Source organism: Varanus komodoensis, unplaced genomic scaffold (genome assembly GCF_004798865.1).
Source record: "Varanus komodoensis strain SLA01 unplaced genomic scaffold, ASM479886v1 scaffold28, whole genome shotgun sequence".
Lineage (NCBI taxonomy): Eukaryota > Metazoa > Chordata > Lepidosauria > Squamata > Varanidae > Varanus > Varanus komodoensis.
The window spans coordinates 1173436-1198165 of record NW_025335727.1 but is presented as its reverse complement, the minus strand read 5'-3'; the positions used below and the strand labels follow the sequence as shown (position 1 = coordinate 1198165).

General features: G+C 46.9%; 1 protein-coding gene across 2 annotated transcripts in view; it reads left to right on the top strand.

Annotated features, from left to right (window-relative positions):
- The window catches only part of EPHB3 (EPH receptor B3), an 89738-nt gene that overhangs the window by 24571 nt on the left and 40437 nt on the right, over nucleotides 1–24730 (top strand). For both annotated transcript variants that reach the window (XM_044434456.1, XM_044434455.1), the window contains exons 2-3: nucleotides 7255–7319; nucleotides 12198–12870. In XM_044434456.1, coding sequence (XP_044290391.1) covers nucleotides 7255–7319; nucleotides 12198–12870 — 738 coding nt within the window. The remainder of the gene's footprint in view (nucleotides 1–7254; nucleotides 7320–12197; nucleotides 12871–24730) is intronic.

The window sequence follows — 24730 nt, the reverse complement described above, 5'->3', positions numbered from 1 at the left end:
CTAATTCGTGTCATCTCTGGACTGCTTACAATATAACAAATACCTAATCGGTCTTTCAAACCTTGACAAGATAAAATGCAACAGAGGATCTATCAATAAAAACATGATTAAAATATTTAAACTTTTCCAGTTTTCGCATTCTTGGCTTGTTTCGTGGTTGCTTACATCTGCCCTCCAGTCCACATTGTGGGCTGCCCATTGCTAGCACGGGTCTGTGAAGAACGGCATGCTGGGATGCTGCAACAGGAGGTACATAATGCTGGATGTGCCCCCGACGGCAAGGAGACAGAAGAGCCAATGTGGTGTAGTAGACAGAGCGTTGGACTGGGGACCTGGCAGATCCAGGTTGAAGTCCCTGCCTGGTCATGACACTCACCAGGTGACGTTGGACCAGTCCCTGAGTCTTAGCCTAACTGACTTAATTGGTTTGTTCCTGTGAGGTTAAAACAGAGAGGAAGCGAGCTAGGGAAGCCAATCAGTGGTTGCCATATTTGGTTTGGCCTTTGGGGAAGACGGCAGCAGAACCTCTGATGAAATGAAGGGAGAGGAGGGATAAAAGAGTCCTCGGTTTGTGTTGTATCTCAGGGAAGACGCATCTCAGTAGCAGCTGTGCTGCCAAGAGGTAGGGAGCATCTGGGTGCTGGATCAAGCCCCTCCATCTGCAGCTGCCCACCCTGTGCTCTGTCCCTCGCATTGACGCGTTTCTGGAATGCTGGCCTGGCCCTTGGAAGGTGTCCAGATCGCCCATGCTTTGCACCCTCTCCTGCCATCACCTTGGCTTCTCACTCAGCCTTTTCTTCAGCATTCACCAGAGTGCTCCTTCTGTAGTTACTCATCCAACCACATCTCTCTCCTTGTTGCCCACAATGCCAACCCACTTAAGTATAGATGGGTGTGCCTAAAATGACAGCAAAAATCCCCCGTTTACTCTTCCAGCTGCACCAAAACACCAGTCCTGCCGCAGGGATGAGCGCCACATGCTGTCTTGGAAAGCTGGAGAGCAGGCTGTGGTCTGGCGAAGACTGGGGAAAGGAGGCTGAGAGACTGAGTGTGCAGGATCGCCACGAGAGCCCCAGCAAACCATCCTCCTCCACAATGTATCCCCTGCATGATGGATTAGGATGCATGTGATTGATTTAGTTTAGCCAGTTCATAGATAATGCTTAACCAAGTTGTGGGCTATGTCAGTGCTTGATTTATGGGTGCTCTGTCTCCTCCACAGCCTTCTTTCTTTCATGTGCTTCTTTAGTTAGTTTCTGATTTGCCCCAAACTGTAGCTGCTCCTTCAGCTGTAGTGGCAGACCTTCTAAACCAGGTTTTGGATGCTATTTGTGCGCACCTTGCGAACCAGGTTTCGATGCAGAGTAGGTGCAAACCAGGTTTGCTGATTCAGATGTAATGGCAATCCAGGGAATAACCACTTAAACAGGGGGAAGGTCAAGACGAAGGACTCTTTATACATCCCAGATAATACACATGTGAACATTCTCTCTCGCACATCTTTCTTTCATGCTTGTGCAAGAGACACATTTCTTATAGTCCAGTTTTGTATGTACATTATTATTATCTTTTAAGTAAAATGACTGCATTCGGTTGGAATGCTTGAGATAGAATGCAAAAGATATAACTGTTCATAGTCTAGCGACATAAAATTTCACTCGTTGACCTCCGCCCACGGCTTCTTCAAGAAAAACTTTGGATTCTGTACTTGTACAAGGGATACAAATTCTGCTGGTGTTTCTGTCACCCTCTCTCTGTAAAATATGTACACGTAATTAACGAAGGCAGACAATTGCACCTGCCGTCACACATACAAAATATGTATTTTGCAAAACCGTGACATCATTGTTGGAAAAAACAACTTGCACATTACCCCAAGGGCTTAGCAGTATGTTGGCTTTAGAAGGGCCGAGCTGAATTAGGGCTGAAGGAGGATGCTTTTTGCAACGGCTTTCGCCTGCCATGGCAAGAGAGCTGCTTTTCTGCAGTGTGGGTGCAGAGGGCTAAAGTGGACCGACATTTCGTGCTTTCAAGGTCAAGGCAGAGTGGGCCTCCTTTACTCCGAATTGGCTTTTTCACATATTTGTGCACCAAATTTGGTCGGAGACATTGAAGTTATCTTGGCGTCTCTAATTGGCTGAAATCACTATGTTCAACAAGAAGAATGTTTCTTTTTTAACAATGCCGAAGTGGCTGCGGTAAAGTGTAGTGGACAAGTATGAGCCAGGGAGGTATTTGGAGGGCCGCTTCTGAAAGAATTCTCCTCCCCTGACCCTCCCCAGACCCTCCCCAAGCTTACAATTGGGTTGTGTAAATGTTTGCTTGCTTGATTTTAAGGTCCTTGAATGGCTCTTTGCTCAAGTCATAGAGAGCCTTTGCCGATTTTGTGGCAGTGTTTCTTAAAAAAAAAAAAAAAAACTCTGCCAACCCCCTCCCCTTTTTGCATATTACACAAGCCCTACCTGAAATGTAGTTTAAAATGCGCCTTCAGTATGGATTCGCCTATGTAACAAATAAAACTTTGCAGAATATGCATTCAAAAGAGAATGAAGGAATTGGAGTGGGATAAAGACAGAATATGCAAGTCTCTGGGGTTCGACCTGGGGGTGGCGAGGGCATCGGAAAGGATCATAGTGTTGAAAGCCCCTGAGAGTCTGAAGAATAGCATTCTCTTGCCCACTCAACTAAAGATCTCTTCTTTTATGGGGTGGGAATGCTAGTACAGATCCAAGCCCGTGTCGTCTTCACTTTTGCTCCCAGAGCTCTGCAGTCGTTCCCCAGTGAAATCCGGATTGAGAAGGGCAGAGGAGATGGACAGGACTCATAAGCTGGGGATAAAATTTACCCATATACCAAGATTGGGTACCTTCCAGATGTGCTGGGCCACAACGCCAGCATCTCCAACCCGCATAGCCAAGGCCTGATGGGCAGGTAGAATGACTGGAGGGCATGCACAATTTTTGTAAGGAATCTGACAGGCTTCTAAATCTGAATTCTCTTCTCCTCAGCTTTCAGATTAGAAGTGACCACCTTAAGCAAGCTTCTTTCTTAAAAGCACAGGGGCTCTGCATATTTATGCCAGGAAGGGGTTTGCGTTTGCTGATTCTTTGCCTGAACCTTTAAAAGCAGAGGTGCCTCGCCAGAAGGGGAGATGGCCACCTTGGAAAACGTTAGAATTGCCTTATCCTTCTCTCCTCTCCCCCCTTTTTCATTTATTGTACGAAGTGATTGGAAAGCTTCTTGCTGGCTTTTCCTCCTTTCCCTTTCGGAGTTCTTTTTGTGGTTGACCGCTCACTGAGATTTCTAATTATTGTAAGGCTAGTTTTTATTTTTAGCTCTCTCTGTAGGCCTCCTTGCGCAGCGTCTGTCTCTCTCTCAGGTGAGCTCATGAATCCTGACACATTCAAACCGCACATCTCCCGTCAGAACGCCACCTCCGTCACGGGTCAGCACGCTCCGTCTGAGGGTACTTCCAAGAAGGGCATTTCCTGAGGGGACTGCACCGTGTGTGTGTGTTGACTCCTCACTTTGGACAGGCATTGAACATGAAGCCGAGGTCAGCAGGAAACCTGCATGTTTCTGTTCCTTCCCTCTGGTTCGCTCTTTCAGAGCAGGCCCTACTTGCTCCAGAGTGAATAAAGCGAACAAACGCACAAACGAAGTTTAGCCAGCAGTTTCTGCCTCCGGGTGGAATGAAGATAAGAAGGCACAGAGCTGAGAGTACGCAAATCTCCCATTGTTTTGGAGTGGGGCTCAAGCTGCCTTGGCTTTGCAAATGGGGGCCCACCAGTGTTATTAGCCCAGGTTTTCAAGGGCTGCAGGGCCAGATAACCTCAGTGGCCCCTTTCTGCAGTGAGTTGACCTTCTCGCTAACGTGGTCACCAGTCAGTTGTGTTCCTCGCCCTCTTTTGCCATCATAGCGGCCGCCTGAAGTGGCTGAGTCCACCCTGGCATCTGCTTATCCTCCTTCCTGCCACCTCCGTTGTTTGGGCCAATTGAGCGACAGGTGGAAACCGCATTTTGCAAGAGCAGAGGAGAAGCAGGTCCAGGGGGGTGTGCCAGGGGGCCCCTGCTTGGGTGTGGGTCCTTAGCAGCTGTCCTATCCTGTATACTGGCCTAGGTAGCGCACAAAAATATAAAATTGCCTGTCTGCACACGAATTCTGGCACAATCATGATCTTGCAGGAAAACAATATTCTCCAGTTATGGAATCTTTCCTTCTTGGTTGTCCGGCTCACCTTTCTGAACCTCCATAGGAGACCACACAAGTGGCTCTTATTTACAGCTCTCCCTTAGGAAATTTCCAGTGCTTTATCTTTGGGCATTTCCATTCTCCAGGACTTCTCCCAAGTTATATTCTGTGCCAAGGACTGCTGCTGCTGAACTGTTACTTGGAAGAGCAGATGCAGCATCGGGGCATGATAGAAAAGCCCCAGTGAGCATGATGGTTTTATAGTGCAACCTGGATTACCAGTATTAGTGTGGGGGTTCATATTTGGATAATTCATTCTGCTCTTTCTCACACCTTTTAAAGTATTTTCCTTTTATTTTATTTTATTTATATTTCAGCTTACCCTAAACTTCCCTGAGCCTGAAGATGATAATTTTCCTCCTGTACCACTGTTCTTATCAGTGTGATGCATTGCAAATGCCCATCAGGAACCATGCTTTGGATTAAGGAATACTGAATGAATTAAGGGATACTGAATGAATTAAGGAATACACATTCTGACATATGTGGCGTTGCAAAGTAAAGCACCATTTACAGGTTCAGTCCAGGCAGGTCTTCCGAATGAGCACACCATCTCTCAGAGAGTAAACTGGTCTGGGAGATACTTTTGCCAGAGATTTCTTTCCTCAGATAACAGGATACGTGTTCCAGGGCCGGATTAACCACCATGCTAAGTAAGCCACAAAATGAGTTCCCAGTCAAATTACAGCCTTCCGCCGTGTAATTATTAAGGAGAACTTCTGTGAACAGATTGGGCCTAGCCTGCCTCTGCTACTCTCCTTTCTGGAAGCTACCACAGGCCAAAACAGAGGAGCTGTTTACGACATGGCAGACACTGCGTTTTCTGGCTGGGGAGGCTGAAAAACACCTACAATTTGGCTAGCACAAAGGGCTGATTTATCGGTCCTCTTTCAGTCATGCTGGATTTCCGCCAGAGCTGATATTCATGCCCTCTGAGTACTTTTGTTTGGTTTGACTTAAAAAACAACAGCACTATATACTTGTCCAGACAGGGATTTGAGAGATCTGGGTTCTAGTGCACACTTGGCCAGCTAGGTGATTTTGGGCCGGCCGGCCACTCTCACCTTAGCCTACCTTACAGGGTTGTTGCTTTGAGGATAAAACGGAGAGGAGGATCCCCTTGTGAGCCACCTTGGGTTCCTTGCAAGAGGAAGCAAGACAGGGTATAGTCTAATGTAATATAACATTAACACATGAATATCGTTGCTCAGGCAGAATCTCATATAGCGACCAGGCAGTATTGGGCCTTCTCTCTCTGTTTCTTTCTCTTTCACACACAGGTGTGCACAGTTCAGTTTCCAGTGTTGTTGTTGATGAGCACACTATTATTCCTAATTGTAGCATATTGTGGTAGCCTCAGAGGTTGGAGGGAAGGGAGCAGCAATAGCCAGAACTGCAGTTTGGCCTGCTATAGGGTGAGACAACAGTCCCAGCCCTGTTGGATGTCGAGGATGTTTGGGGGCCCAAGATGGACACACTGGCTTTCTGCACCTCCCTGTGGGAACCGGTGTGTTGTGGTCAGACTATTAGGCTAGGATTTGAGGGACTTGGGTTCCAAGTCCCACTCAGCCATGCGCCCCCAAAGGTGACTTTGGGCCAGCCACGGACTCTCAGCCTAACCTACCTCACAGGATAAAATGGAAAAGATAAACATGAGGATAAATGGAGAGGAAGAGAATCCTGTGTCACGTGACCGCTCAGGTTCCTAGGGGGAAAGGCAAGAAATACATCTAACAAATAAAAATTCACCCAGGGTTGCTGCACAGGCGTACCTTTTTATTTTACTGCAAGCTGCAAACCGGGGCTGGTTTAGCAACAGCTCTTGCCTCTTGCTGCCCGTGTTTTGTCACCAGTGTGGTTCCCTCTCCGATCCCCCAAGACTCCACGTCCTGTTATGCCCATGTTTGGTTCTGCCTGCACCAGGACTCAGAAGTCTCCAGCAGGCTGCAGAATTGCTTGGCGCTGCTTGGGGTCACCCTCATCTGCTTATGGCCCCGGCAGCGTTCCTGGCAGGCTCTTCGCATGTGCTCTGAGAGCGCGTGCTCGCTCTCCCCCTGCCTGCCGGGCTTCTCTTCGCCCCCAAGGCTGGGGCCGGGACTTGGGAGGCTCTTCGGGGAATGCTGACGGGGAGGTTTGGCCACTAATCCGCTGCAGGAATGTTGGCCAGACGGCCAAATTCTTCTCCCCGCTTTTAAAACACATGCAAGTGAGCAACGTGGAGCCCCGCTCGGAGAAGCAGCCTCTTGTTCCTTCGCTGCTGGATAAACCTGCTTCAGGCTGTGCCGCCCTAGTCGGAGGGAAAAGAGGCTTTTCAGCCGGAGCAGCAATAAATACACAGAGGTGCCACCAAAGTGTGGGACAAGGGCGGCAGAACGGCAGCCCTTTCTGCCTTTGTTTAGTGCAAAGCAGAGGACTGGGATCGGTGTTGCGGGGGGTCACTGGCCAAACAGACAGGAAGGTGGCAATACATTCCCACAGCCGCAAAGCTGAAGCATACAGGGCATCTCTCGTCACCTTTGTCTGGTTCTTTGGCCCTTCACGTTTTTCTCAAAGGCCGCCCTTATCTTTTGGTGGTGTTGTCCCGAAGCAGCCTTCCCTGCCCTGTGGTCTTGGACTACAACTCCCATCAGCTCCAGTCAGCATGGCCAAGGCTTGGGAATGCTGGGAGTCGCTATGCCAAATCCTGGAGGACAGCAGGTTGAGAAGGCCATCCCAGAGTTTTGGGGTCCAAGTCTGATATTCATCTGGATGGGTGGGCTGGGTTATGTGCCCCCTGAGCTTATGCAGAATGCCTTCCCCTGACCCCCGGATCACCACAACCCAGCCTTCCCACAACTGGCTTTAGTTTTTAAACCCCAACTTGCTAATCGCTCCATCACGTGTGGCCTCCTTTTCGGCCCCTTTTTCTTTCATGGGGGCAGAATTGTCTTTTGCAGTGTGTTGTATGCAGTGACCTTGAGGCTGTGCTTTATTTTCCCTTCCCTCTTCTTCCCACCCTCTAGAAACGCTGATGGATACGAAGTGGGTGACATCGGAGTTGGCCTGGACGGCTCATCCTGAGACCGGGGTAAGACGTTCCTTTCCCTTAAGGTTGGGTCCGAGAGGGGGTTGAAGCACATAATAGATAGAAAGAGCAACACTATTTTTAAAAATGGGGTGCCTCCTGGTTTCCTTGTGAATTTCCTAAGTTTTGTGAATTCACTTGCAACCCTCAGTATTTCTCAGAGCAAGTGACATGAAGCCCCAGCATTTGCAAGGGGGTTGCCACTGTGAAGGTCCTGAACTCCAGAATGCCTTACTAATCCCAGAGGTTTGGATTTGTAAAATTGATCTAAACAGACATTTAGAGAATTTGCCTTTTGGGGACATCTGGCATAATGACATCTGAGTGATACTTAATATGTTCTTTGTGGGATATTATTAAAGCAGAGTTTCGAACTTGGTGGCTACTAATTTTGTAGCAGTGGCTAGCAAAAGCCTGGTGGTATGTATAGGGAGATGCCTCTTATCTGGAATCCATGTATGAAATGGAAGGAGGAAGAGGAAACAGGCTTACTTTTTCCACTGGGAAACAAGCTTTCTTTGCAAAAATCGCAGGTGCATTTTGGAAGACGCCTGTACATCTCTCGGAAGTTTTAGAGAAATGCCCTGTGGCAAAGGTGCCTGCAGGAGGAGAGAATGTTCTGCCATTGTCTCTGTGCTGATTGGGGGGTGTGGAGCCACAGGACGACATTGGAGAACTCCATAACTATTTATGTGGATGTTCATTGCACCTTCACACTATATAGAGTGACCAGTATACCAGACCCACGATGGGAGTATTTATCAAGAATGTGTTGGTGATAGTTCTTGGCTGGCTTGAATGATAAAATGTTTCACATTTTTATGCTTCAGCTGGGTTTGTATTCCTAAGGGCATCCCTGGATGTTAACCTTTAAAGTCGGAGGACTGTAGATCCCTGGCCAAGGGCAAGAGAATGTGGGGGAGCGGTTGCCCCGTCTTTCTCCATCTTGCAAAAGACATCTAAGTCTTTTGTCCTTGTGCACGAGAAGGAGGGGATGGAGCACCACTAGGATTCCTCGTATCCTGGTGGATCTTCCCTCCTTCTCTCCCCAGCACTGGCCCTGAAGTCACACGTGCAATTTGGCAGCTGCAGCCAGCATGCGAAGGCCCATGTCAGTTGTGTGGGAAGAGGCAGGGCTATTGAAGTTGGAACCCCGGCTCTGGTCTTGGACTGTGTTTCTGAAGTCAGAACAGGGGGCTCCAACTTCTCCCGCGGCTCTCTAGCACAGCCTTCCCCAACCGGGTGGCTTCCAAACACATTTGGGCTGCAACACCCAGACTCCCCAGTCAACGGCCCTGCTGGATGGGAATTCTGGCAGCTGCAGTCCAAATGCCTCTGAAGGTCACCAGGGTGGGGAAGTCTGCTCTAGAGGATTGTATGCTAAGCAATTCAGTTGCTACTGGGCAATAGAATATGAATTAATTAAATTAATAATAATAATTAGCAAGCTGAATGAGATGAGCCACCTCCCTGTGAAGAGCCTCAATGTACCTGTATAATTTTTCTTTTACATTTGCCTTGTTTCCATCCATTCCTGTGAAGAAAACTAAATTGCTTCTTTAAGGACACAGTGAGAGCAAAACTGGACAAGGATCCTACACAGGGCAGCTTCCAGGGTAGATAAAAATAGATTATTTAAAAATAATAATAATTGGATTTTTAAGTTTAATCAGTCTCTGAAACGGTCAAATAAAAGACTAAATTTCTCTGACTTAAAAAAAAGATATCTACAGCTAAATCTCATCATAAACATGGCAAAGCTACATTTATACACCCATGGAAATGAAGTTACCTATCACGCACACATGGCATTAATTCCAATTTTTTATCTCATGAAAATGGCCCTGGCCAGCCCGCCTGTCAGCCCTTGATTCTTGGAACACAGGAATTTATTTTCTCTGATTCAAGTCACATGTACAAAAACACGGCTAGGTTTGTTTTTCCATGCTTATGTGATGGTGGAATTGGGCCAAGCAAAGCAGAGGGGTTAGTTAAAACAGAAAGGCAAAATAAGGCGAAGTGAGATAATAAAATGATGGCTGAAAAATACCGAAATCAGATCTTTTCACAATTCATTTTTTCTCTGCACCATTACTCTCCAACCTGGCTTTACCCTTTCAGTCATGGTTGTTTTTATATGTGTTTTTTGTGATGACTGTAGAGCAAAGCAGAAAAAAACAACACTGGCAGGAAGAAGAGAAGACAAAGTGTCTAGTGTGCATCTTTTTCCCTTTTTTTAGATGCGTGTTGTCGTTGTTTTGGGTGCCGTTTTTTTTTTTTTTTTTTTTTTTTTTTTTTTTTTTTGGGGTCCTTTTTTTTTTTTTTTTTTTTTTGCTTCACTCTCTGTAAGCCATCCAGAGACTTTTTAGTAATTTGGAAAGCATACAAAAATCATAAATAAATAAATAAGGCACCATTAAACCCAGTGGATTTTCTAAAGAATTCATGTATATGATTCTACTATTAAATGGAGACTAGCTTGGGTGCTGGTCATAAAAAACACCCTTTATGATAATATTTTAAAGAAGGTAAAAAGAAAGTGTAAACAATACTCAGAAAATCCTACGGTGTACAACCAGCATAGGCCAGTGTGGTCAGGTCTACACTTTTGTTAAGGAAATAAATGAAAAACTTCCAGTGGGAAACATGATTTAAATCATTGATTTAAATTTATTTATTTATTTGTGATATTTGTATGCCGTCCTATTGCAAAAAGCCTCAGGAAGGCTTGCATAATAAAAATAATAAAAAATAAATCCCTCCTTTAAATAAATCCATAAATAAATCCATCCTTTTTTCTTGCTGATTTAAAACGAGGATTGAATTGGTGAATTTAAATCACCTTGACTTAATTCCGCCCACCCTGCTGACCTAACCCCTCACTTTGAGGGATTCTGCAGCAAGAATGAGATGAATGCGCACATCCTTTCGTGGCATGCACACCTGTACTATAGGCAAGCGTGCAAATGCGCGGACACATACGCATGCCATTCTTCTACAAATAAGTGACAACAGCAGATTGTGCTCTTGGGACTTGCTTCCGCGGGACATCGAAAGCTGCCCTGCGGGTCCTGAGTGACTCTCTTCATTCATAACTTTAGTTTCTGCATGAAGCACAAAAGGTCTCTAGCAAATTGACACAGGTAGATGTTGCCTGGTTTAGTTCTTCGCACGGCTCTCCTTCTCGTTCATTTGCTTTGGTCAGAATTGCTTTTCCATGCCACCTACAAACACTTGACACTTGATGTTTTGTTTGCCAGCCCCACTCCGGCTCCCTAATAATAAAAGCTTTGTATGTGTTCCCATACTCAGCCTTCTTCAGCACATTACTGACCGAGCCGGTTTTGAGATTCTCACCTGCCTCTCCTGTAAGTGCCTAAGAGCCATGCTAAAGGCCTGCCTAGTGCAGCACGTTCACATTATGTTTCCACGTAACTGGCTTCCACAGGCATCCCAGTAAGCAGCGACTGGTACCGTTTCCCCCCATGAATTGGTCTAAATTCCTCTTTAAAGTCTTTGGAGTTGTGGCCGTCACTACAGCTCGTAGCAGCGAATTCCATTGCTTCAGCAATGTCGTGGGTGAAGAAATCCCTCCTTTTGAAGAACATGCCCTAAATTCTATTGCCATGGAACAGGATAGGCCTTATTCTCTTTCGAGAATTTATTCAGGCATTTATGATACTTTTAAAACAATCCATTGCAGCTGTTCCCTGGGCCACAATCAGTTAAAAGAATACAAAATGACAAATGGCACCAGAGTAGATAGAGAGTTCTAAAGCCTCCAGAGTTGATAAATAGAGAGTTCTAAATCCTAAGTCTGCAGCAAACAGTAACTCTCTGGGTTTGCCAGCATTCATATAACTTTCAGTTTAGGCTTCATTTTCCACTGCCCTGAGTCTGAGACAAGGTCACTAATTGATCCTTATGCAGATTAAGTTTTCATTTTGCTCACCTTGATCTTCTAGGGTTCTGTGTTCCTTTTTAATTTTTTTTATTAATTTTACAATATGAAATACAGTTAAAAGAAAAATGTACAATTAAAATGAAAACATGCCATATTAAACATGCAGTTAAAATAATTCATAAAAACACTCTGCACCCCATCATCAGGAACATTGGATATATGTTGAACACTCATTCAAAAATTATTTCAAGAAATTTCCTCCTTCCAAAATTGCAGTGATTCAGATTCTTGAGCCAATTGTCTGTTGTCATGAGTTTTGGTGTTTGTTTTTAGCTCCTAAACAAGCCCTGGTGCTTGAGTCTAGATGATACCGAGTTGGGGCATGAACAGGCAATCTGTCAGCTTTGTAACTTAAACAAGCCACGGTTGGTCGGGGGGGACTTGTGAACCAGGTCATTATGGGACAAATTGGACCATTCATGTGGCTTTTGTGGAAGTATGGCTGTGCCTGAGCAGAGCTGGTAGCTTTGAGTGAAGAATTTGGTATTCTAAGCTTCTCAGATTGAATTTAAAGGGGAAATCCTAAGTTTCTAGTTCTTAAGCTTTAGAAGGCTGTGCATAGCTATATGGGGTTCTGAAGTCTGAGAAGTCAGAGAGTTGGCTAAAGCCCATTCCCAGTGGCTAGGCACAGAGATTTAATCCTCTTCATCTCCCCAGTCATGACTAATGGAACCAAAATAAAGTATTTGCAGTAAGGACAATTGCAGAATAAACAATTCAAGGAAAGAAAAAATTGTGCGAAGTTGCTCTCTTTGCATAGTTTATATAAGGTCTCAAAGCCCACAAGTTGTTGTTCTTTCTTTTTCTTTTTCTTTTTTTGACTGTCTGGTTGCAGACTTAACATGAGCCTGTATGTGAGCCAGTATTTCAGTATCCCTCCCTTTTTTAACCAATTAGTATTACTTAATTTTGCGCAGTGGGAAGAAGTCAGTGGCTATGATGAGGCCATGAATCCCATCCGGACGTATCAGGTGTGCAACGTTCAGGAAGCCAACCAGAACAACTGGCTGCGCACCCAGTTCATCCAACGCCGGGACGTCCAGCGTGTTTACGTGGAGCTGAAGTTCACCGTGCGTGACTGCAACAGTATCCCCAACATCCCGGGTTCTTGCAAAGAGACCTTCAACCTCTTCTATTACGAGTCGGATACAGACTCCGCTTCTGCCTCCAGCCCCTTTTGGATGGAAAACCCATACATCAAAGTGGATACAATTGCTCCTGACGAGAGTTTCTCGAAGCTGGAATCTGGTCGGATGAACACCAAGGTGCGCAGCTTTGGACCCCTTTCCAAGAACGGCTTCTACCTGGCCTTCCAGGACCTGGGAGCTTGCATGTCCCTCATCTCCGTCCGTGCCTTCTACAAGAAGTGCTCAAGCACCATCGCTGGCTTTGCCATTTTTCCCGAGACCTTGACCGGTGCGGAGCCAACCTCCTTGGTGATTGCTCCGGGGACCTGCATCCCCAATGCAGTGGAAGTGTCCGTGCCCTTAAAGCTGTACTGCAATGGGGATGGAGAGTGGATGGTACCTGTGGGCGCCTGCACCTGTGCTGCTGGGTACGAACCGGCCATGAAGGAGACGCAGTGCCAAGGTAAGGGGCGGTTCTCCATTGTGTCCTTGAGACCATCTGGCCGAGGCCCAATGGCTGCATATGCTGCTGGTCCCAGAAGTCTGAGCAGCAGTCCCAGGACCCCTGACCATTGGCCGTGTGGGCGGGAGCTGAGGGGAGTTTCAGTCCGGAGCATCTGGCAGACACCAGCTTGAGGGAGGACGATAGAAACGTCCTGGTGTTCAAACCAGAAAATCCCACTCCGTCTGCCCACGATAAGCCTGGTTGCATGTTGACGGTTCATGCCGTTTCTTTATTTCTAGTTGCCACATTCCGTATAATGCTGGGCAAGCGCCCTGAGGCTGCGGCACTGACCAATCCCACCAGCACTAAGGACTGCTGGAGGACTACAGTAATGTCAGGGGAAGAAGTACTAGAGCTTGAAGGAACCTTCCAGAGAATCCATCCTTTTTTTAATCTTCCAGTCTCAGGCCTACATATCTTAGAGTGCAGTCTTTCTCAGTGTGTGAAGATCAGCTGAGAGAATCGTTTTGGAGACGGAGCAGGGCCTGTTCTGTTTTGGCCCCACCTTTCAGAATTCCCTACTGAGATAAGCATGTCATACATTGCAGGTTTTAAAACACGGGTGGGGAACCTCAGCTGCAGGGTCCCAGTATGCCCCCCCCAGGGGACCCTGGTGGACACACCTTTTCTCCTGACCCCACCTCCTTCCCCCAGCCAACCATGGTTTGGTGATTTTGCAGCTTTTGTGCAATCCTGCCCCCCCCCCCCGCCCCCCATTCTGAAAGGCTGAAATGCCTCTGCTAAGGCTTAGCTTCTGGCAGAAAGCGCTTGAAGCTACAATAGGCTATTTTTTTTTTAATTGACCCACCTCTGCTGCCTTCAGCCTGGCCCACTGCCAGAATGCAGCCCCCCTGTTTTAAAGGAATCGGCAAAGCATTATTTAAATCGCTTTTAAAGATAGGCGTGTGCGCGCAGTTGAATAGATTTCAGAAATGCTGTAAAACATTCTCTCTGTGTTTGTGTATTTTACTTGATGCTGATCTGTTTCAGTGTAGAAGATACCTGAATGTTATGAGTCACTCGGTGCTCTAAATTGGTAGAAAGGTAGAATGCAGTCGGTTGATTTAAATACATGAAAAACCGTTGCACAAAGCTGAGAGCTTCCAAAACTCAGGTCTGCAGAAAAGCTGAAACAAGACTCTGAGGTTCTGTCTTGAGCTGTTCCATCTTAAAGATCACAGTGGAAGGGAACCGAGGCAGCGGCCTTTCACGGTATCTAACACCCCTACTGTCATTCAGGGCTTTATATAATCAAAACCAGCACCTTGAATGATTCTTTGGAAAGATGCCCCAGCTCCAGCTTCAAGGCAGCTTCTCTCTGTGCACATGGAAATAACAGCTCACAAGCACCAGCCCCCTTCCGAGCCTGACCTCCTGGCCTCCCTGCTTTAAAATTAAAAGATCTGTGTTCCTGGATCTCTGCCTTGAAAGCATTAAAGCCTCGAAGGTTTACGCAGGCCTTGTCTAGCTAATATCTTTTGTGGCGGGGTGTCTGGTGGGTGCATCAAAGTCCAGCAGGTCGTTGTCGGTACCTCTGGAAGCAGGTGTTCTCATCCTGCTTTCTTACCTCTCTCTGAACCCAGCCCAGCTCTCCTTCCTCCTGCTAATGGAACGCTTGTTCTGCATCTGGAGGCCACCCCCCAAAGTGTAAATCCAGTTGCTTCTGAATCCAAAAAAGCCCAGTGGTTTCATCATGGCCAAGGTGCCATGAGGAGCAGTGAGTCATGGAGCAGGAAATGGCCTGGAGAATGGGCAGGTGAGGCTGTGAACCTGTTAGAGGTTTCTTCTCTTTAGAGTATCAGTGCGGCACCTACAAGAATTCCTAGTGCCTGCTCTGCTTCTCATGTCTGTCTATTTTGTGCTCTTACAGCAGAGCTAGGGCATAGAGGACAATGTCGAACTTTCCATTCCAAGTTCAGGCCTGCTTGGACTTCCCCAGAATTTGGTACTTGGAGGGAAAGAAGCTGCTGAAAAGTTAGCAGAAGGAAAAGCGATTAAAATGCAGGAGTGCCCAGATGGAAATATCCTTCATGTTTTTGAACTGGCCCGGAAGCTGAATTAGCTAATTTCTATGATTTTCGTTTGGTTTGGTTAGTATGTTTATTTTAATTTTCCAAATAAGGCTTGTTCAGCAAATTTGTTGTTCACGTTTTGTTTGTACAAATGAGGAATGAGGCCAGCTCTGTGTTGTACCCAGGGATGCCAAAGGAAGCCTTTGGCTGCACGCTTTCGGGAACTGGGTACCCACCGTTTGCACCAAAATCCCAGGGGTTACTGTTTGACCCTGAATACCCCTAAAAGAAACTTCTTTGTTTGTTTTTTCCTCTCCAACCAAGCCAGATAGTTTATGTCTGCTATAAACTTGTTGTGACTTTTTTCTAAGCCTTCCGGAGTGAGCAAGCTTGGGCTGCTAAATCAATCACTTCTGAAGAGCCGTGTTGGCAAGGGGAGAGAAATAAAGCATGCCTGCCGGGTGGACTACACCGACAAGTATGCGAGAGTGTTTGGCAGTGGTGGCTGCCAGCCATTGCCTCTGAAGCCTGCAGGGTTTGTGCATATAGGAAGAGAACTTCCGAGAACCTGTGCGTCAGCCGTGTGTGATCCCACCCAGGTTCTGCCACACAGAAATGATGTGGGATTAAGTGCTGGCATTGAACGTTGCTGTCCCTTTGCTTGTGAAGTTTAAATTTTTGCAGACGAGGTGGGAACAGAAGAAAATCTCATTGGGTTAAATCTGTTAGGTTTCCTGCTCCTTCTTCAATAATGACACACCAGTTCCCTGTGACGGTGCACTAGAGCAACACAACAATGGTGTTTGACTTCACTTTTTGTCCTCAGTAGCTGGTATGTTGCATCTCATAGTGAATTTTTGTCATAGCTAAGCTCTGTTGGTGGACCGATTATTAATGAAAACTACTAGCCTTTGCAACATCTTATGGCAACGCGTTCCATAAGTTAGTGATACTTTCGTTTTCCTAATGGAACTTTCTATTCAACTAGATTGACTGGGTTTATGCACATCTGCAGCAAATCTTTGATTAATCATGCCATCATTTGCCAGGTTACATGCCACTTCCACTTAAAATACGCAGTCTTTGAGTGGCTGAACATAGGCTGGTTTGCGATGGGTGAGCAAGGACGCTTTGCGTTCCACGTGGGCAAAAAAACCCGAAGTTGACCTCAGAACTAATAGGGCTGTTAAAGCCACAGATCCCCCATAGTGTCTGGTTCCTGTGTCACGAAGCAACCACTCGTCGGAGTGGAGCTTGCTTATTCTAATTGGAAGCACTTTGTGCCTAGCACACAGTCCAGCAGAGCGCTCAATTTGCCGCCGTTACGTGTGAATGTGCCCAAGGAGGCAGCACCCAACACAGTTCTGTTCTGGTGATGATGACTTGTTGAATGGCTATGATATTGCACAACATTTCCAGGTAAAGACTCAAACGTGAGAGCTGTTCTGGATCAGCCCCAGGGCCTGTCTAGTCCAGCATTTGTATCTCCAACGACCCATCAGATGCTGCAGGAGGCAGTCCCCAAGCAGGACTTGACTATCACGGAATCTTCTGCTGATGACCTCCAACTACTCCTGTGAAGAGGCATACAGCCTCTGATAATGCATAGGCACCATAACCATTGGAAGCCCTCAGCACCATCCTGAATTTGTCCAGTCCCCTTCCAAAGCCATCCTAGTTGGTAGCTGTCACTGCACCTTGTGGAGGTAAATGGAATATGCGCTGTGTGAAGAAAGTCCCTTGATCTCTCCTGAGTTGCTCACCTGAGAGCCCAGTAGGAGGGGCACTCATGCGCCATTCTCTCTACGCCCCGCAGGATTTATGGACAGCTCTGACTTCTTGCAGTCTTCCATCTGGTCTTCCTGGGTGCAGCCGTGCTGTTGGACAGAGCAGTAAAAGGACCATGCCATGTGCGTTCGGTCTGTTCAGTCACGTGCTCACAATTTGGCGGGTGGGCACTTTGCTGGGGAAAACTAGTTCATTAATCAGGCGGGTTCTTGGTGCGGAGCCGATATGAATCTTCATTGCCACCTCGTGCGTTGCATCAGTTAACAGCAACATCAAGAGAAGGCCAGAGTGTGTGTGTCCCCTGGCACTTTTTGGGCTGGAGACCATCCACGTGAGGTTTTCACATCCGTAAATGGAAATGGTTTTAAGGACTTGCCGCAACTTGAGGTTAGCCAGATTTCCTGTGAGTTGAGGTGGGGCTTTGAAAAAAATTCATATACACCTTGGGTAAGTCTGAAATGTTTCTGGCTCTCCACTTAGCCTTTCATTCCATTCTCTTAAGAGGGAGGCGTCTTTCTCATCTGGTTATGCGGCCTTGAAAAACCCTCCCATAAAAGGCTTGTGTGCAAAATTGTAATCTGTAGACCAAACCTTTCCAAGCCCGTCGCTGATGGAGACGAGGCTACTGGGTCCGTGAGAGCCATCTGCTGTAAAATAGTGCTGGTTTTAAAACTGCACTGCAAAGTTTTAAAAATGCACAGTCCTGCAGCAACTTTTCTAGTCTGCATGTTGTTTATAAAATAACGGTTTATCTTACCCTTCCTTCAGAGCCTTCAAGGCAATAGACCTGGATGCAGAAATCTTCCTTGCATGGAAATAGAAATGTGATTCCGACTAGCCAGATGGACACAATTGGCCTCTCTCGAGCCTCCTTTGCTTTATGCTCACGTTGGAGGAAGAAGTAGATTCACAACTGTGACATGGCTGGGAACAAAGACTGCCAGGTTGTGATACTGTGGAGTGTGAGGCTACAGGCTTCAGCCGATGCAGGGAAGCACGTTTCTTGCTGAGCCTCTCTCCTGGAGTCAGACTTTACCCCTCAGAAAAGCTGTCAGCGATAGAATAAATATCATAGCTTTGTTCGGTAAAGGAAACACTAGTTTCACTCCGAAAATACTTTCCCACAGGGTCTTGAGAACGGGGTTTGTGTGGATTAGCACAAAGTGGGAAGGGGACTTAAGCGATGCGGTACCCGGAAGCCAAGGGGCTGAAGGAAGAATGGGAGGCTAAGGGGTGGTCTGAGAACTGGGGAGCAGAGGACAGGAAGGGACTAAGAAAGCGTAAAGTGAAGTGGTCATGGCTCAAGAAGAAAGAGGAGCTCATATTCGTCCGAACCAGCCAGCTGAATTTGGATCGCAATCCTTGTTCATTTGCAAGGACTTAGAAAGTGCGGAGCCCAGGCAAGGTGCTTCTCCCACCTGTTTCTGAGCCACCAGTGAATACGCTGCAGCCTTAAACCCGGATCCCGCTCTGATCCAGGGCAGAGGGTTCGCCCATATGTCCTGGTGACTCTTCAGTTCAGTCCAGTAAGCCTAGGTTCTGAAGTTGGGACCCACCAGCCTTGTGAAGTGGAAAGCTGGCGCGATTCATGGAGCCCTCTGTGTGGTCCCCTGTGATTTGCTTCTGGATTGGGTCGGCTCAGTGCTCGCCCCTTTGCTGGCCATTGAGTAGGGTGAGGGGCATTGCTGTGGGTCAAGCCTTCAACTCCCACCCTGGAGGGCAGTTTCTCACTTCCGGTAACTCCTGCACTGTTCTACTCCACTCCGCACCTTCCAGCAGCTCCGAGAGGGCCTGCTCAAATGCCAATAAAGCTGAATTGCAGCTCAGAATGGATTTACAGCAAGGTCCTCCCGGCTCCTTTCTCAACTTTCTGTCTTTTGAAGATTCTCCCGCTTCCCTTTCATCTCCCAGCCCTCTGTAGGCGATATGGGAGCTGCCTTTTCTTTCAGAACAGCTTTCCTGGGAATCTCCAAAGGGCCGCTTGGATGCAGGGGCCACCATCACAGGCGTTTCTATAATGTCTTTTGTTGTTTTAAGCAACCCACCTTGTAAGGCTCATTAGCACTCATTTAATTAGCATGTCGCCCTCCTCCTGGGGCTTGTCTTGGTATTTTCAGAGTGGGCAGCGGGAGAAGATCCAGGGGGGCAGCCTTGTCTCGGGGGGAAAGCAGAAGTGGCAAGCCGTGCGTGCAGACAAAAGTTCAGTGTGCGGACCTTTTATGTGTACATCCCACAAAGGGGAAAATGAAGCAGGGATGGGGAGATGTTGACTGAAAGAGAAGATGGCAAATTCTTAGCGGGTGGAATTCTATACTCCGTTCCACGCTTTGTGCTTTTTCTGTGTTCTTGTCCAATTGTTGCCTGGAACGGGTCAGGGGCAGAGATTAAAGAAATCCGTTCTTGTATCCCGTTTTCTGGGCTGGTGGAGAAATCGTCCTCACGTGCATATTGATCGCTGCATAAGCTCCAGGAGGTCCATTTGCACTACGCTGTCTCCACCTAAACGCGACTTTTGCTCATCTTCCCTTGAAACGTGGTATTTCCCAGACTTCCCACAGGCCAGCCAGATCTGCACCTGAAATGATTCTGCTTTTAGAGGTTGCAAAAGGAAAGAATGGCCCAACCACAGAGAAAAACAGCTGCCATCTTATTGCATGATTCACTGATCGGGGCACATCTTCCCAGGATGGCTTCTGTGCACCAGAGATGGGGCGGCCGTTTCCTTTCTAGAAAACAGAGCAGAGGAGAACTCTGGGGTACCGTCGCGTGATTTCAAAGAATAAGCTGGAACAGTGGTGACCGATCTCTTTGGTGAATGCACTCCAGGGCTCCTCTGATTTGTGCTGCAGCCTGGCCCAGTACGTCTTAGCTTTGCTTCTAGCCAGCTTTATTCATGAACAGGCCACACAAGCTTACCGAAATCTGCAAATTTCTTCCTAAACAAGAGGGAAGGAACTTCCGATTTAGAAACTGTGAATATAAGAGAAAAGAACACTGACAGTTCCGTTTATTTATTTTATGTCTGTCTGCCCTCTTTCCATTCAAGGAACTCAAGGGAAATCACATATTTCTCCTCCTCTCAATCCCGCGCTACAATCCCAATCCAGCCATCTAAAGTCTGGGTTTGGGGCCAGCATTCAGCCATCCTGAATTGGGGGTATCACCCCTTTTTCTGCTGGACTCCTAATCACAAGCAACCACACGGCGGGCAGGTCCAGCAAGTTTTTCCCCATGCTTGGAATAGCTGTACCTGTTGAATTTGGTTGGTGCAGGTGGATAAGAATCTTGCATAGCTCATTGCCTGAGGCAAGCCAATCAGTATCGGAGCAATACTTCATCTGCAGCAAGGGTGAGCAGTTTGCGGCCTTCCAGATGTGTTGGCTTGCAGCTCCCATCATCCAAACGTAGGAGAAAAACAAAAACAGATGACTCCCTCCGTCTGTACAGGCCTCACTGCTCCCGTTTGTGCATTCTCCTTCGCATCCCAGCGCTGCCCTGCACTTGCACTATTGGGGGGGGGGGGGTGCAGCTTGTACTGGTATCAATAGCAGAGGCATCAGCCAAGGCTTTCGAACTTTTGTCTGTCTCCGGGCCAGGTGAACACAGCACAGGTGATGGGCTATTAAACCTGCTGTGCCTTTCAGAGACCTTCCCTGGCTTCCATGCTTTTGAAATCATTGCCACCTCATTACCTCCGCGATAAGGCTTTCATGTTGATGTTTCCATGGCATGTGTTTCCGTAGCATGTGTGTTCCTTGATGCCATCTAAATGTTCAATAAATCATATCAGCACCAAGGAAGATAATGCACTGAATGTGTGCAGTGCAGGTTTGTGCTTCCTCTCAGTAGGGCTTTTATCCCAATCAAAAGCAGAAGTGGTTTCAGGAACATGTTTTCTTCGCACACAACTCTCTTTACTGGGTTCATTCGCGTGATCCTTTTTAACCACAAAATATGCGCTGCATTTATGGCTGGAGATGTATATTCCACACAGCAAATTCTTTTCAACATCTGGGTACTAGGGAATTACCTTTTGAGGTGCGGGTGAAGAAATAGCTGCAGTAGGTAGATTTCAAACCATCTGTTAGCTGTGGTATACTTGGGGCTTGCAAATAAACCAGCAAATTTCCAGCTTGACAAGATTCTCCAGCCATGAGCTTGCTGCTTGTCTCCTCCATTCACACTCCCATTTGCAGTTGCTGTTCGTTCTGTGCAAAATTGCTCGGAAGAAGCATCCATGATCTGTGAAATTGGCTCAAAAAATCCTAAATTGGCCCCATGATTAAAATTTTGCACTTTTTCAGCAAGTTATGTACTTTGAGAAGGTTGTGCATTTTCTAAACACAGTTTTGCAAACCTGAACACAAATTCAGGAATATGCAAACCTTTTCAGAGAAATTATGTTCCCATTCATATTTTGGTTTGTGAAAGGGGCATTTTTGAATGATTTCTGAACTGAACTGAAACTCTTTTTCCTGTAGTGTGTAAAACCATGATCCTTCAAGGAATTCACACTGTGTCTATGTACATGAGTCATTTGATCTGGGCATGCTCTTGATTGAAAGGAAAAAAGACCCAGAGCATTGACTCCCACAGGGATACATCAGGTATACTCTTTCAAGTAAGTTTGTAGCATTTCAGGATTAATTGGAAGCTCTAAACACACCCAATGCTGAGGTGGGCCTGGATTACTCATCTCCTGATGGGCAATTTAGGAGAAGTCAAAGCTAGAATCTTTGACTAATGCAGAGACACAACAGGCTCCCTCTTCCTTGGGCCGGTACTGTTGAACTTCCAGGGTCCTTTAGCTTTTTAATGTTTTTTTAACACCCCCCCCCCAAAAAAAATCTTACAATCTTCTAGCAGTTCTCCTGTGGCCTATTAGGATGGCCTGGCACCTAGCTTGGAAATTAGTACTCTAAATGCTTTCAAAGTTTTAGTAGATCGGTAATGCATGTATTATATAAACATGTGATTGGTTCATGCATATGCGACTTTTGAATGCAAAATAAATTATACTTAATGAGGCATCTGATAGTAGTTGAGCTGCAGTTATGATAACATAGCCTTACAAGTAAGTACATAGAAGCAACCAGTGCTCACATCATCTCGCTTGACTAGCCCGCTTATACACTAACGGCAGTGTTAGTCACTTATGAAGCATGGGACTGTTTATCTTGGAAAAGTGTTGCTCGTCAGAGCAGAGTTAGGTGGGCCAATGTACTCAGACCTCTCCAGTCTCCCACTGGATCTAAGCGTAATGGTAGGAAAACCGTAACTTTGGGGCAGAATGTGTGCTTTTGCATGCCACAAGACTGAGGTTCGGTCCCTGCCGGGTGGGTTTTCCTGGGCAGCCGGCTGTCCATGGTGTGAACAGACCTCTGGACTCTGGTCTGAGCATGGCTCTTCTTAGTTCACGGACGATCCATAGCCCCACTGCACTGCCGTGTGGTGGCACCTTTATCAGAGCCGGCATGCCTGCGTACACCAGTCGCTGAGGAGCTTGGGCAGGCAGAGGTGTTGTGCCCAACCTGCTGGAGGGATCCTGTGGGCAGCTGGTTTGCTGCTGTATGAATTGATGCTGGACTGGGGGGAAGCAATGGTCTGAACCCCTGGCTCCCATTCCTGGCCTGCAGAAGGCCCCAGCTGAAGTCCATGGCTCCTCCAGTTGAAACAATCTTCCAGAGCCACTTTTGGGAAAGACCTCCACTTCCAGGTGGCCCAGATTTCCAACATGGCAAAAGACAGCATCCTGTATTCCTCTTGGTATCCCATTGTCCAAGCATCTCCTGAGGAAAGTCTCAAACACCAAGAGGAAGGCCATGCAAAATGAGAGCGGTCTCTTGCTGGCTGCGCACCTGAGCAGCTGGTTTAATTCACCATTGTGCATGTAAACAGAGGTGTCTGTATCCTACCTCCAATACTGGAAATGGAATGCCTTAGTGCTGCAGTTGCTGGGGAACATGGATAGGAGGGTCCTGCCGCAGTCTTGTCCTGTTTTGAGGGCTCCCACAGGCAGCTGGTTGGCCACTGTGTGAGCAGAACATTTGATTAGATGGATCCTACAGGACCCTTCTTAAGTTTGCAAAATGCTGGATTTATAGTTGGACATAACTTTGTATATTTTTACATAGTTGTACAAATACTCTCAGTACAAACCGACTCTGTTCCAGTTTACAAGAAATCTGTTGCCTGGAAGTAATTCCAACTTGCCCCAGGTGATCAGGAAAGTAGCAGGTTAGGACCTTGTAAGAACATGATTTAAGCACACAAGGTAAATTCATTTGGTGGGCAACAGCTCGGGGGCAGTGGCTCCTCCTACTTGCAAGTTCGCAATCAAAAATTTACACAAAAGAAAGGATAATAAAACTAGAAATCAGAGACTTGGGGAATTAAAGTTCCGGTCTTTTTTGTTTTGTTTTTCTTAAAAAAGAAAAGTACTGGAGGAGATAAAAGAGCCATAAAGGATTAGTAGGGAAGGAAAATACTAATCAATGATCAAGGCCGCACGCAAAAATTAACTGGTGAAAGCAGGACTGAAAACATATATTTTAAGAGAATTAAAAAAGAGAGAGAGAGAGAGAGAGAAGGAGGAGGGAAGTGCAGGCCAAGAACGGATGTCAGACGGCAGCCTTGCAAAGGACTCTGTAATCAAAAGTAGCCACCTGAAGCTTAAACTCTCAGGCTGGAGGGTTGGTCCAGTGTGGGCGGGACGATGCAGAACAGCTGGTGAAGGGCGGTGGCGCTGGAGGTGCAGATCAAGCAAGGGGAAGATCCAGAAGCAGGTGAGCCTTCTCCACCGTCTGCCAGGTTTTTTCCACGGAGCCACCATGGCATCCGAAGAAACAAGACACAAATAGTGTAACGGGAGTGCAGATGTGACGTTCCGGGGTTGGAAAACCGGATGATCCGGCTCTCGGCATGCTTGACCTTTTCTGCGACTGGTGGGAGTTGCAGCCCGCCAACATCTGGAGGTAGGATCTTGCAGATCTGGGGCAAGTAGTGTCTCCCCCACCGTCCATGCCAGGTAAAATTTGGCATCAGAACTGACTGTTTCTGGCAGAAGGAGCTTTGCTGTCACTCCAGTTGAGGCCCAAGCCAAAAAAGTAGCCTCAGCTTTTCGATGCAGCTCTTGTTTGGACCAGATACTGCAGGTGCACAAATTCCTCCATCCACTTTCCAGCCATTATATTTGCAGATATATCTGTGGAGGTGTTGAGAACTCTCAAGAACTGCAATAGCCATACAGTAAGTATCCCAAAAAGGGGATACCCAATATCTTATTTTCTAGCTGGATCATTAAGGAAGTGTTGAAAAGATGGAGTCCTGTCCATTCTACTGGTAAAATCAAAGAGGATTACATTGCTGAGAGAGAGAGATTGTCCCATTTCCCTTTGGGCAGACCTTCTCCTGGTCCTTTTCCACTGACAACATGGCCCGAATTAGCCTGTGCACAGTCTCACCTCCTCAGCCTGTTGCTTCGCACTCCCTTTGACATCTGAAACAGACGCGGAAATTGGCAGGCAAGTTTGCACATCCTAGACAGTGGTAAGAGTGCGCTTGCAAAAAGACGGACAAAAGCAATAATCAGTTGCACAACTTTCAGGGGCTGAAAAAAGGCAACCTCAGTTGCAGTTTTTTGAGGCTCCTCCCAAGGCCAAACACAAAGGAACAGTGATTGGAGAGACGTGTTCTGGCATGAATGTGCACCACAGAACTAATGGGGAAGGAGAAAGGACCAACCCACAGTAAGCGATGCAGCGGTGCAGTGTAGAAATGATCAGCTTGATACCTGTCGACTGCACCATGGGCTGTTTCATGACCAACCCACCCTTTATGATTTACTCGTAAAGTGGCTTAGCAAGGCAAGTGGATGCACCCCGTGAGTCTTGTCCCCAGACTTCAGTGGTCTCTTGCAGGCCTGAGAGCAACCGAAGGGGTGTTTTCAAGCAGCAGGAAGGAGTCAAGTTCGCAGGGTGTGTGAGTGGATCTTGGGGAAATGAGGGTCTGCAGCCGGA